We start from the raw sequence: 13,972 nt of genomic DNA, 5'->3' as shown, positions 1-13,972 counted from the left end.
GTAGAAACATAATAAAACTTCTTATTCAATCCAATTCCAGACAGCACCAATGAAACGGGAATGAAAACAAATGATGAATTTATAGATTTAGTACCGGTATTATGTTCTACCGCCAAAGTCATCAAGAAAATATCTCATTACATAATTTATTCCTACAAAACATAATTATTACTTAACCCTATCCATACGTCGTGTTTTACTATCGTATCCATACGACGTGGGGAACTCTGTGCCACCACTTTCCTGAGAGGAAATTTACTGGTTAATCCGATCCGTACGCTTTGCATAGCAGTCTGTCAAAATGATTTTTTGAGAAATACTGAAAGTTTCAAAGAGATCTTCGCGTTAGAAATATTCCAAAATGTGAAGAATACAAACCCAGGGGAACAAAATACCCCAGGGCATACGGATAGGGTTAAACATGAGGTGGGATTAATGATGATCTCAAGATTTTTAACAGTAAATTAGCAGAGATGAAAATACTACAGAAGTCTCCGCCTAAACGCACGGTGCTCAGGAGGGCTCCTTAGTGTGTGTTTATACGGAGCATGCATTTACATAAACCCTTGCAAGGGGACGAAGGGACGCAGTCATCTCAATTCCTATTTCTCTAGTGACCTCCCTTGGAGGGAGGGGGTCAGTTTGGCAGATAATGTGACGACACGTGACTGTTTTGTGAAGGATTCCCTGACAGGGGTTAAGAATAAAAAGGCGTTGAATGGGGGGGGGGGGGGGGGAGAAAGACAAACTCAATGTAATGACTGAATGCACTGTAAATGTTGGGCACAGATAGCCTACGAGGAAACTGTTGGTCATAGTCATAGAGACGACGGACCAGCCACGACCGTAAATTCATGCAGAATCATCCCCGAGAAACATTTTCTCATGTGATTCGTTGAACAAGTACTTTATTAGTTCTTCGAGTGCAGCTGATTAGGCTTACTTGGCTAATCTTTCTAGTGTTTTACGGCATTCGCGTGTCACGCATCAGGCCTAGATTTAACTAAACATTACACGCAGTCACTCAAACACCAGTCAGAGGCGGTAAGCAGGGCTGGTGGCATAACGGAGGACGGTATAACGAAGTTTGACTGTACTTATGCTCCATTATTTATGTTTACTTATACCTTGAGCGCCATTTTTAAACTTTTCTCTCAACCTTTTCCGCGACTTCTTCAAATTTTCCCTTTCTTCCTCCACCCTGACACAGGAGTTCGCACCAGGCCTGTCATCACCACTGCCTGTTGAGGAGATGTGAGCACAATGAGAGGCCGCACCCTCCCTAGAATTCTGTCCCGTCTCAGTTGAACCATCAGTCTGTGGATTCTGTTGAGTTTTTTCTTCTCTCTGGACCTTGTCGCAAACCAAGAGCTGGCGGTGGCCACCTGTCTCCATAGTAACATCATCATCTGTCTCTTGAGGAATGTTAGCCGTTTCCATAGCAACAACATCCTGTTGATCCGAGGGGGTCTTGCAGAAAGAGAGAGCTGCCAGCTTGTGTCTCACATCAGCTGCTGCTGCGTCGACATCAGCCAAAACTGCCTCTGCGGCATAGTGCATTTTCACACGACATGATGACAATGATGATGTCGACTGGCTGGTTTCAGCACAAGGCACCAGTTTGACATCCCCAGGGAGTAGAGAGTACAGGAACTTGACACAAAGAATCGTCAGATGGTCCGACCTGGGGAGTAGAGAGTGGAGTAATGGTTAGGTCCTTCACCTCTGCATACAAAAGACCCAGTTTGATTCCTGAATGTGGAAGAAATTTTTTCAAGTTCAGACAAAATTGTCCTAGTGCCTAAGAAAAAAGTCATTGTCTTAGACAGGTGGTGTATTGGACAGTGTCATTATTATTTGGCAAAAAACGCTAGGGGGAAGTGGAAAGTGGTTCGATAATTGTCTTGAACAGGTGGCCATTAGAATTAGAACAGGTTCGACTATATCCATCTATCTGCAGGGATGGGTTATCCCACTCAGCTCAGGTTCACCTTGACAGACGCAATAGATAGGCCTACCTCCTAAACAATCTAAAGAGAGTTGGCAGGGACTTAAACATTTGCTACCATGAAAGTCTTGCCTGCTCAATACTGTGCAAGTTGGTAAACTTGGCAAACATGAGGGCCATACCACACATATCCTCACAAACGTAACACAATAGCATGAGTCATTTTTTTTCATTTTGAGAAAAACTGTTTAAAACTGCTCACTTACGTCAACTTTATGACTTAAGCAAAAGTGAAAAAAATGTCTCCGTAATAGATTGAATTTTCAGTACTCAAAACACTACCGTGCTATACTGAGGATACAAAACAAATAAATAACACATTTTTAACATAGCAGTAACTAGAAACCTGAAAAAAAAATTGCTCAAGCAATACCGAGAAGTGTTATGACCATGACAATTTGCTTGACTGTCATGTGGAATGACCTTCCTGGGACACATGAGGACATGCCTGACATACACAAGGTCCTATCGGATATAAACGAGGACCTACCTGGCATACACGAGGATCGTGCCGCGACATTTGCTTGTCTGTGGAAGAACTCGGATCCGACAAAACCTGAGAGACGTCACTCCAGTGAACACATACTGGTCAGCCCAGACGATGTAACTTAAAGATGGGTGAGCCTGGACTTGATTGACCAGACACCGTACCGAAGTGACCACACTCTGGACACTCAGCACTGTGCATGTCTGGAGACAGTCAAGGGCCTGTAGGTCCTGAAGGGAGATTTGTCCTGAAAGTGAAAGAGGAAACATCACAAAATAGAACAAGTTTAATTGAGTGTGTGTGTGTACCCATGTAAGTGTTTGTGTGCAAGTATTTTGAGTCATCGAGTGTATGAGTGTGTGTGTGTGTGTGTGTGTGTGTGTGTGCGTATGTGTGTGTGTGTGTCTGTGTGTGAGCTTGTGTCTATGCATGAGAGGACGTACTCATACAAATGGGTACACGTACACACACATATGTACACGAATAGATGGTGGGTGGTTGGTGGGTGCACTAGCGTGGTTTGCTCCTTCTTTCTTATAAAAATCTATCTTCCTTAGCTCTCCTTCTTTTTATGTTTGCTACTCTCTTATAACACCTCTAATCTTAGGCACTCATATGACCTAACTATGTTGCAAGTGCCGAAAAACTCTTACTAAACTTTAAAAAACATGCACACAAACACATATGCACCACGGCTGCTCATCCACCAGTATATATATTTTAGCAATTAAAAAATAGAAAATTAGCAATTAGTTTAAAAATTCGAAAAATGACCATGGATAGTTTTTTTCTCTGGAGTGTCAAGAACCTGGGTAGTAGGTTCAAGGATGAATGTAATGTAAACAAAGGTTTGATGAAAAAAGCAGTCCGGTCTTGGTGGGCTTCTCGTCGAGTTACGAAAAAAAGGAGAGGGCGTGGGGGAATGGGGGTAGTTACTAATGGTCAGCTTGACTCTTGCAAAAACCTAAGAAACTGTAGGGACATGTCACAAGCCTTTGATCCTGATGGTTCATCACCACACACCATGCCACGCACCACAACTGACTATTTCAAACAATGGTCCACTTTCTAAAAAAAATTATCTCGTTGGCTTTGAGACCATCATCAACAACCCAAACTGCACAAATTTTTTAATTCATTTTAAAACTAATGCTTGCCCTACACCTGACTGGCACAACTTATGTTTTTGCAAGGGCAAAGTGGCACTGAGCATCTACAACATACAAGGGCTCTTTGCACAGACAGTGTTAAAATTAGACAGCTGCACATGACATAGTGATGTGGACTGCTGGGTCTGACTGTTTTTCTCCTTAGGCAACGGGAGGGTGGATATAGGTTGGGGTAGCCAAAGGACAAATAAATTTTCAAAACTCAGAATCAGGGGTGTTACTATCTTTTTGTAATGATGGGACATATATAGAGAGAGCATTGCAGCCTGTTACAAACATACAGCTACCATCTCTACACAATTGTTTACCAATTACTCTAAGTAAAGCATTACTTTGTTGTCACATTCACTGAGAAACTAAAAAAGTTTCAAAACAGGAAAATGGAAAAGAAAATTTAACTTTCACCTTCTAGAGTAAATATAATGCAGATGATTTCTTTAGCACCCACTCTCATTGTACTGCTCTAGGTGTTCTAAAATACCTTCATCTTAACGCAAAATACATGTGCATGAACGGGCATATATGCTCTTCACATTGATGCTAACACGAAAGCAGGCATTCACATTGTTACAGTACAGCACAATTATACTATCACAGCGAAACCTATTTAATGATATGCACATCACATTAAGAACATAAGAGTATTACGACCTGAAGAACTAACTATTAAACGCAAGCATATCATGAAGAAATCATTAAAAGTCTGTTGCAACTACGTGTTTCTGGGCACACAAACCCTGAAAAAGAATGAGTGAGCCTGGTCAGGTCATACAAGGATGCGTTGACATCAATCAATATGCACACACCTGACTCTGCGGCATCATCAGACGCACTTCCTGCGAGAGAGAAACTTCCTGTGAGGACAGTTTCTTCCATCAGGTCAGAGGTCATGACGACCACCTCCCCACAGTACTGCTCACGACGCAGAGGCACAGGAAGTGAAGTCGTGTCGCTCATGATGAGAGCTCCTCCACGCGGTAGATTTTCTGTCGTCATCTTTGGGTCCTCAATGTACGAGGCGAACACAAGGAGTCTGACCTCAGCCTCTCTGCCAATTGCTATATGGGAAACCTCTGAGCTGCAAGTTACAGTGGCCAAGCAGGACGGTGCTGAAAGGAAGGAGGATGGGGACAAAATACAATTGGGACTACTTCGAGTAAGTTGTTTTGCGAGTTCTTTTTTTTCTTCTATGTATGCCTATTTTTAACAGCAGGTGGTAGGTAAAAACTTGAGCAAGGTCTTCTCTTTCTCTTTCTTTACGATGCAATTGTTCTGCTGTAGGCTGACAAAATGCTTTTTTTAATTCATAGCAGTTTCGAGATAAAGAGGGTTTTATCAGCATAACCATTTAAAAATAGCACTATTCCGCAATTCAAATCCTAATTTATTTTAAAACTAGTCACCGCTTCACTTTGACTTTTTTCACACAAGTAGAGTAACTGATCAGACTTCCGATTTAGCAAATTAATAAAAAAAAATTTGGTGCCAAAAATGAAAAAAGGCCTTTTGTCAGCTAACGGAAGAGTTGTTTTTAACTCTGTACAGGAAGAAATGTGTAGTATCTGTGGTATAACCGTATTCCTCATGTCCATTGCACAAAGCATGAGTTCAATACCGGATTGGAGAAGTTATTATCTCGAGTATCCCTATCTGGCTGCTGCGACTCTGAGTCCAATTTAGACTAGGTGGCCAGAACAGGCATGGTTCAAGAAGCCAGCCTCCTAAAAGATCTAAACTAGAGTTTTTTATCCTTTTTATAGCCAGCGCCCATTTTCCCTACATTCAAGAGGTTAGAATTCATGCTGCCATTACCTGGGTGATCCCCAACACTCACCAAAATTTCCAAATCATCTACCAGTGAGAAATACCACCCACGTAGTCAAAATTGATCTAAACTGTGTTAATAGGGGAGTAAAACTTCACGTCAAGAAAAACAACAACTTCGACTTCGGTAAACCCATTGACAAAACAGACCTATCACACTGGGGGAATCCAGAACTCTGTCATGGCAATGAACTCTTCCAGACGTGAGGCAGACTTTTTTCCTGGCAGGAGATCCTTGCTGATGCAGTGATGGGTCAGACTCCAGGGTCAGGCCTGATGGGTCTGAGGACGTGTGCAGCCAGCCTCCTCCACGAGAGCAGACAGACTCAAACAATATCGGCCGACTTTGGGAGGTGCATGTAATGCTTAGAGAAATATTACTGAGGGATCTGGGAAGAAGAAAAAAACTAAATAGTTTGCAAATATTGCAAAACATTGCTCATTGTGTGATGATAAAAAGAAATAAAATTCCCCTTTCATTGATTTCTTGAAAAAATTGGTTTAAAATGGCAGACATACCATACACATAAAAAATAAATACATAATATAAATGCATACAAAAATTCATCAATGATACATAATGCACAGTATCACGCAAATACCAAAAACAAACAAGCCATTGCTGATCGGCACAAGGCAGAAAACTTTTTTGGTTTACAGTCATGGCATCTCACTCAAGAACACATCCTAGTGACCACTGAGCTAAATAACATGCCACTGACATGAGCTTGACATTACTGTGAGTCGCAAAACGAAAGGCAGCAAATTCCATTCACTTTTCTACTTAGATTTGCAAGTCGTTCAAATTTATGGGTAAGGAGGGGAATGCGGAAAGTGACACTGTCGAAGACCTGGGATCCGAACATGTTACGAGTCAGACAGATCTAGACAGCGAGTCCATGGACACAGAGGCTGATGAGACTGCTGTCCTGGCTAATGAGCTTAGCTGAAAATCAGTGATAATATAGTATTTTGTTGAGCAGTTCAATATCTGTGCACATTGGTGCCATTGTATAGGCCTAGTGTATTTTCCCCATGGTGCGTCTAGCGAGAGACACCCTGTATTATATCTGCACATTTCAAAATAAAGATAACCTAAAAAATTTTCAAAAACTAAATGTTTCCATTAAATTAGGGATGGTTGGCAGTTTCACAAAGTCTTGTCTCACGTTTTCTTTCCCACTAATTTCAGTGTGCAGCAGGTGGTGAAAGTGGCTTTGTTTTGCAGGACAATGTCTCTGCCTACTGAAAGTGTGTTGTGTGGCATATATTGATAAAGGTGGGCTAATGTAAGTGAAAAAAAAAGGAAAGGCAGAGAGTCAACTGGGAGCTATGACGAAAAACCCAAAATTTGTTTGTGTTAACCAGACTTGCTGGAATTTTTTATCCTGTTAAGGGGAGTTGCAATACATAGAATAAAGAGGAGGAGGAGGGAAGAAAACAAGGATTTGAACTGCTTTTGTGTTCACAAAAATTTTGTTTTAAATAGATTCGTGTTAAAACAGAATCGTCTTAAAGTAGTAAACGTACATCTATTTGAAATAATCATTATTCACAGGTTCGAATCCCAGTCTGGGCCCAACATTGGGCCCTCAGATCAGGATAATAATTGAAAATGGCACGCCTCATGCCACTATGCACTGAGTGGGTTATCAAGATTAACCACTCTTTGCTCACAATATGTCATAAACCCACACAGGGGGGCAAGTCAGTTCATTTTAAAGAGGAGGGAGACCATTTTACCAATTATGAGCCATAACACGGGTCACCGTAGATTCTTCCCTGGGTTCGTCAGCTAAGATCCCGGTTTGCTTAAGATCCCACATTTTCCCTGCCCCCGAGCACCGGGATCTTAGGCGGAGATGACTGACTGTCAGCTGAAGTAGTAATATATCGTATAGTGCTTAGAACTTTCTTTCTAGCACATATATGTGGCTATGTAAATGCAACCTACAAATAAAAACATAATGAATGTTGTCCCTTTAGACATATATTTCTATAGCCTACATAACAATAAATCTCAAGCTTTGAAACAGTCATGTCTTTATTTGACTAATACAATACTGTAAGGAAAAGGCAATTTTAAACTATTGAACTACAAAAACAACTTGAAGGAAATAAAACAGGTAGCTACTGAAAAGAGTCACTGTTCATGTCAGCATTGAAGTACATAGAGCTTACAAGATTGTAGTACAAATATATATATGCCCTATATATAAATGCATTACATTATATTATTATTACTTTCTTCTTCTTCTTCCTCGTTCTCGATGACAGCAGCTAGACAGTCAGTCTGACTTCAACTCTAAGAGACTGCCAAAGAGCTTTCTCTCAAGGGGAGCCACATTCTGCCACGTCTGTGCGCGAAGGGTGACGTAGCGCGGGCAGTGCTGAAGGATATGGTTGGCATCCTCTTGGTCGTGTCCACATTCACAGATCACTGTCTCTCCTACTTTTAATTTGGTGTGCATATGGTGTTTGAGTCTGTTGTGGCCACAACAGAGTCTAAAGATTGTGACCTGGTCTGCTCTATTTAGTATGTAGTAGGGGTTTATTATTACTAAAAGACAATAAAACAGTTACACTACCTTGCTGAATTGTTCTTCACGTCGACACCCACCACAAGATGGGATTCCAATATTTTTTTCCATATCTTCAACACAACGAGAGGGGATGAAGGGGGTAACTCTTGCGTGTGACCTGATCGACCTTCAGATTGGATCATTGCTGGGAGACTTCCATCGACAACAGAAATCAGTGGTGGCTGTTGCAAGAGATTTATCACAAGTACATTAGTTTCCTTTCCTAAGCATGTTAGCCTTGCATTGAAAAATCTTTGCTTGCAAGGTAACAAATTTGGGAAAAAAGTAAAACTGAAAAGAATTATTTTTTTTTGAGTAAGTGTTTTACGCCGTTCGCAACTGCATAAGGTCATATGAGCGCGCGGGACACGCCTAATACTTTTAGTTGGTAGGAAATTTAGAACTTTGCCTGGGTGGCGGCCGAAGCCTACAGAAATTACATGAAGGTAGGCAAAAAGTTCCTATTATAAATTATTGATCTTAAAACGGAACAGTTCAAAATACATTTCTCAGTTCCAAAATATTTTTAAAACAGGGTAGAATTTATGTTAATTTTTTAAAGTTTCAATTTATGCAATTTTCTTAATCTCCTTTGAGTTTGCTTCAACACAAATTTTGTGTCAGTGTACTGAGTGGGTGCACCCACTGTTTCCGTTAGCTCCAGTTGGTATTATGCTGGGCTAGGGTGTGGATGACCCTGTTCTGATCCAAAATTACCATCTATAACATTATTTTGGATAAGTGTTTCAAGACTCTTCACCCACTTGGCTCCATCCTGTCTGAGACAGAGACATTAACTTTGTAGGTCGTACCTGTATATATATCAATCCGACAGTGTGGAAAAGGCATTGAATTGAATCTGTAGACAAATACCAACTAATCAAGTATGAAGAATTAAACAGTAATTTTTAACTTAATTTGCCAGTCCATGTTACAATATAACAACAGAAATTGTTGTCAAGTTTGAATATGGAAATTTAATAAGATATTGTAAAAAAGCAGAAAGGTATTCAGAGCCTCTTGTTTATTTTCAACAGATTATTGAAAGCAATAAAAGATTTTAAAGTTATGACAAGACTCAAAATAGAAAAAAAAACTAGATCAATAGTAATATATTTTTATTCACCATCTTTGAATACCACAGTCCAGAGCTAGACATGGATTCTGCCATGTGACGTCTTGACATCTGCGCCCATGTCTCGGCGATAAAATGTCGTTTACACTGAATAGCAGACTCTGCCTCCTGGACAGCTGATTGACACATCTAGAAGAGAAAAGAGAGAATGGCGCAAGACAACAATTGAGAAGATAGTCGCAGTGCTAGCCAGTACTCATGTGGAACAATACTGATTTAGAAATTATATCCCCCATCCCCCCCCCCAAAAAAAACAAGAGCAAACAACACGGAAATTTACAAGAAAGAAAATGGCCTTGCTTCCAATGTACACATTACTAACTACTTTACTACATCATGCTATCAAAAACAAAAAGTTGCAGTCTTCTCTTAATTCATTATAGACATATACTCACATAAAGTTTGAATTTTATTCCAAAATTCCAGGAAGACACAGTACAGATGGCAAATTTACCTTACATTGAGCCAGCAGGGCATTGAGAGCACACTCCGGCCCTCTAGACCCACCGTCCTCCTCGCCTCCCACAACATCATCTTCCTGAAGTCGTTCCTCACTCGTCTTCCGATCTGATCTGACACCTATGCCAACTAAGTCTTCTACGTCACAGACATGGTACCGGACACCACTGAGCGCTGCTGATGAATCGTCAAAATTGCTCTCCCCTTGATGAATCACTATCAACTTTGGGCAGCCATTCTTCGTACACGTCCATTGCAAGACTTTAGCGACGGACAACCAGCACTTTATGATCTAAGCAAAAAAAAAGCAAAGTCATCGACTGTTAAAGTTTCACCCGAAAGTATTTGTGAGGCAGCGTGGTGAAATCAGGCGCTCGTCAAATTAATGAAATCCGAGAAATCGACATTTTTCGGCCTGTCTGACAATTTTTTTTACATTTTTTTTTTTGGCACAACACTTTGTATGTCCATTCAAAATCACTTTTATGCGGTATTTTATAGAAAAACGATTAAATGCACAAAAAAAACTAATTTGCAGTTTCCAAGAAATCTTAAATTAAAACCTGTGGAAGTCACCAAACTTGGGCTGCAATTTTCTCGATAATTTTACTTCTGAAACCGGGCCTACCCCAATTCCTTCCATTGTAAACATCTCGACTTCCATTCAAGATAATAAATGGATATTTTTTTCATTAAAAGCAAGGCAAATGAACAACCTTTAAGACGATACCAATAACTCCATATATATATGCCAAAAAATTGAGGAGTGCCTGATTCCACTGCGTCGTGACACATTTTGTCCACACTTGATTATAATAAATAGGCCTACACAAAAGAATTGGAATCTTTCAAAATTCATTTAACTTAAAAATTTTCAGTTGAGAGATTGTTTTCAAAACCAAAAGCCACTACTGGTGTAGATATTGTGGGCAAAGCCAACTTACATATATACAGTAAATTGTGTAAAACCTCCTTAGAATGTACTCCACTTGAATTTTAACAACATTTTAGCCAAGGTACACTATATACAAAATGTTTGTGTTCGCCAAGGAGAGTAAATATATATTTAATGGGACTTACAGTTGGAGCTTCAAAAAGTGAACCTCACTAAAGGCGATATTATAATATGGTCGCTTTTAAGGACAAGCGGGCTAACACAGATTTCAGGGGTTTCCATAAATCTTGACCTACACCAAAAGTGGACATTGTCCTAACTAAAGGAGAAGTTTGATTTCATTGGTGTGTTTATAATGGTTTGATTTGTAGAGAAAACTCTCCTTGTCTTTTAGTGAAACTGAACCAGGGGCAAAAACTTTACCTTTGGTATTCTCAAAACAGCCTTTTCAGGAGAGCCTCCTTGAGCTTGAAAGCGACCATCATGTACGTTATACAGAGTCTAGGTTTCTACGGTATTATATTTGAATCAAAACCACTTTTTTCTTTAAAGTGCAAAAGTCACAAAACAACAAGATAAAGATCTTAGAAAGTTACAACACTTCATTATAACACAAACACAGGAGAGAAACACTAGAAAACTTACATCTTTTTTTAGCTTCTCAAATTGAATTGTCTTTATTTTCTGTCAAACAGCTTCTTTTTAAGCTAACATCTTACCACTCAACAGCACAATTTACTTAACAATGTTCCCTCTGTTTTGAATTTTGAGCACTTCATCATCACATTTCAAATCATTTATCTTATTATCCGAATAAAATTTTTAATTTTGATCATAAATTTTTTTTAAACACAAGTTTGATCTCACTGTTTTAACATTGTGAGGCAGCGTGGTGAAATCAGGCGCTCGTCAAAATAAAGTAACTAAATCGGAAAAACAGGCATTTTTCCACCACTTAGGAAAGTTTTTTTGAACTTTTATTTTTTGGCTTTTAAACCTCTGTTGTAACGTCCATAAAAACACATATTTCCTTGTCAATTTTACTGAAAAACATAGATTAAAGGCACAAAATATGTCATTTTTTCAGTTCTCAAAGACTCCTCAGATTTGGAGGTCCCAAACTTTGGCGGCCATTTTCTCGCTAATTTCACCACTGAAACCAGGCGACCTCATTCCTTCAATCGCAAATATCTTGACTTCTCTTCGAGATAAAAGGTTATTTCATTGGAAGCAAGGCAAAGAAATCAGTTTTCACATACATGATACAATAACTCCAAATGCAGTACCCAAAAATTGACGAGTGCCTTTTTCCACCGCGTCATGACACATTTCACATATCCACTAATGATTACTAATTGATTGTTTCATCAGGATCATGTGTGTCCACCGAAATGCCCACTGGTGGTGAAAGACCATAACTCGTGGAGAAAAAATAGGCCTAGAAAGAAAACAAAATGCTACATTTGTCACATTTGTGCGGTTATTGGTTACTATGGCAACCAGAGGTTAAACTTTTCAAATATTTTTATATTGCTCATTTTCTTTACAAATAAATGCCAGCTTACTTTGCTGTTGGTGCATTTTCTGTATAATCAAAGTTCGGTAGATAAGCTGAAAGAAAACCATAAAAAAAGAACATATAATTATATACATTATATTATAATGACCTTTTCCTTTGACCAGTCAATGAGAAAGCATTCAGCATGAAATAAAACAGCTGTTCTTGGAGTTGGCTCATTAAAATGCAAAATATCCACTGGCGCATCCCCATGACTGGGTAGAGTCCAGGCCTCATCAGTAGAGTCTGCACTGGACAAACTGACACACCCTTGCATCACTCCGTCCACAAAGTAGAGAGAAAACCCTGTTTTGGTGATCATAACCACAGAAGAAGACACTGAATCACAACCTTCACAAGGACTCTGTGAAAACGATATAATTTTCACTTGTTGCAAAATGTCAGATAAATCTGTGGGAAAAAGTTTGGACACGGAAATTGGTGTCATGTCATACTGCAGCTCGGCATAATTTGACGAATCTGCTTTGAGCGTAGTTTCTTGGAGAGAGAAGTAATATGCTGAGCACTCCTTTTGACTCCCCAGAAGAACCACAAAGGCACTTTCAGAGGGAATAGCTAATGTACTTAAAATTTTTAGGTCACGAGGATCATTGTCATTTTGTTCATTAACTCTTAAATAAAAACTCTGAGAGGACACGGGCAGAGTTGAGTCACTTTGTACAAACAAGTGTATGCTGTTGTTGTTAACATCAGTTATGCCTAGAGTAAAATTGTTAATGACAAAAGTTCTAGATGATCTACTACTACTTGAGCTAAGATTTCTGTGTAGAATTCCATGTTCTCCAGAAAGCAAATATTTCCTGACCTCCGTCAGATAAAACTGTTTGTCTGCATCTGACTGTGCCTCTCCCGGGAAGCGATGATCTAGGTCTTCTAGTAGTTCCTGTTTTGAAACTTTTAAGACAGCAACAGCTTGTGAAGATGAATGAACTCTTTTCTGCTTTGCTGTTGCCTTACTTTTGTTACAGCATCTAACTGAGCACACGGGAACATTTTGAAAACAACTGGGGTCAAAAGACATTTCCATCGAAAGTGGGTGGACTTCACAGTGCTCCCCAAACTCAAAGAACGTTATATTATGAGAAGATAAAGCTGTCTCATTATCATCATCACAAGGTTCGTCCTTAGAAATACTGGAATAACGAGAAGAATTTGAAAGATGTCCTTTGGTCGGTTTTCCTTTAGCATCATCATCATCTTGACCACCGTCGCCATCGTCATTAATGTCACAGTTAGTCTCACCGGTGCCTGGATGCTTTTCTTCTTTCCCATCATCGCCATCGCCGGCCTGCATCGGTATGCATTCACTGATCGACTTCCATTGAAGATATACTCTGCTGCCATTCACAGACAAACTGAATATGAAGTTATCCCATGCAAACACAAAAGCATCCTCCATTAGGCCTAGATTTAGTACCGATTAGTAACAAGGAGTGGGAAGATTCGAAAGACCGTAAATACATGATACAAAGCATGCATTGCAGTGTGTATTATTGTTGACGCTGCACTTCAAAACTTCCAATTTCCAATTTTCAACTTTCACTTTCGATTTCAGCAGACAGCAGATTCCCGCCGTTTCATTGTTGTAACGAAACAAAAAATTATATTTTACGACATAATCACACGAGTCTTATCAAATATTCGCCCCAGCTTCAGATAAATTAAAATTTGAATCATAAAATAGCTCGTAGCCAGAATTTATATCTTGATATGTCTGTTTAAGTTTTCTGTGAAGAAAGAAAAAAATAGCTAAACTGAATTGATCCTGAAATTTACTGGTATTACATGTTTTAATTTATACAAGTTCTTGAATTTCCTGTTCTTCTGGGAAAAG

The 13,972-nt window shown here is 39.5% G+C and overlaps 1 protein-coding gene across 1 annotated transcript; it reads right to left on the bottom strand.

Annotated features, from left to right (window-relative positions):
- Window positions 1-903: 903 nt before the first annotated feature.
- On the bottom strand, window positions 904-13,770 carry LOC101858389. Its single transcript, XM_005092998.3, has 8 exons — window positions 12,227-13,770; window positions 9,660-9,956; window positions 9,197-9,334; window positions 8,077-8,252; window positions 5,639-5,877; window positions 4,471-4,773; window positions 2,499-2,742; window positions 904-1,684 (listed from the first exon to the last, which is right to left on the bottom strand). Exons 1-8 carry the CDS (start codon window positions 13,535-13,537, stop codon window positions 1,108-1,110), a joined length of 3,285 nt encoding a protein of 1,094 aa, XP_005093055.1. The 5' UTR covers window positions 13,538-13,770; the 3' UTR covers window positions 904-1,107.
- Between the last annotated feature and the right edge of the window lie 202 nt (window positions 13,771-13,972).

The sequence above is a fragment of the Aplysia californica genome, unplaced genomic scaffold (assembly GCF_000002075.1).
Source record: "Aplysia californica isolate F4 #8 unplaced genomic scaffold, AplCal3.0 scaffold00056, whole genome shotgun sequence".
NCBI classification, from domain to species: Eukaryota; Metazoa; Mollusca; class Gastropoda; order Aplysiida; family Aplysiidae; genus Aplysia; species Aplysia californica.
Note: the sequence above shows the minus strand (reverse complement) of the source record. Positions and strands in the feature narration are given on the sequence as shown.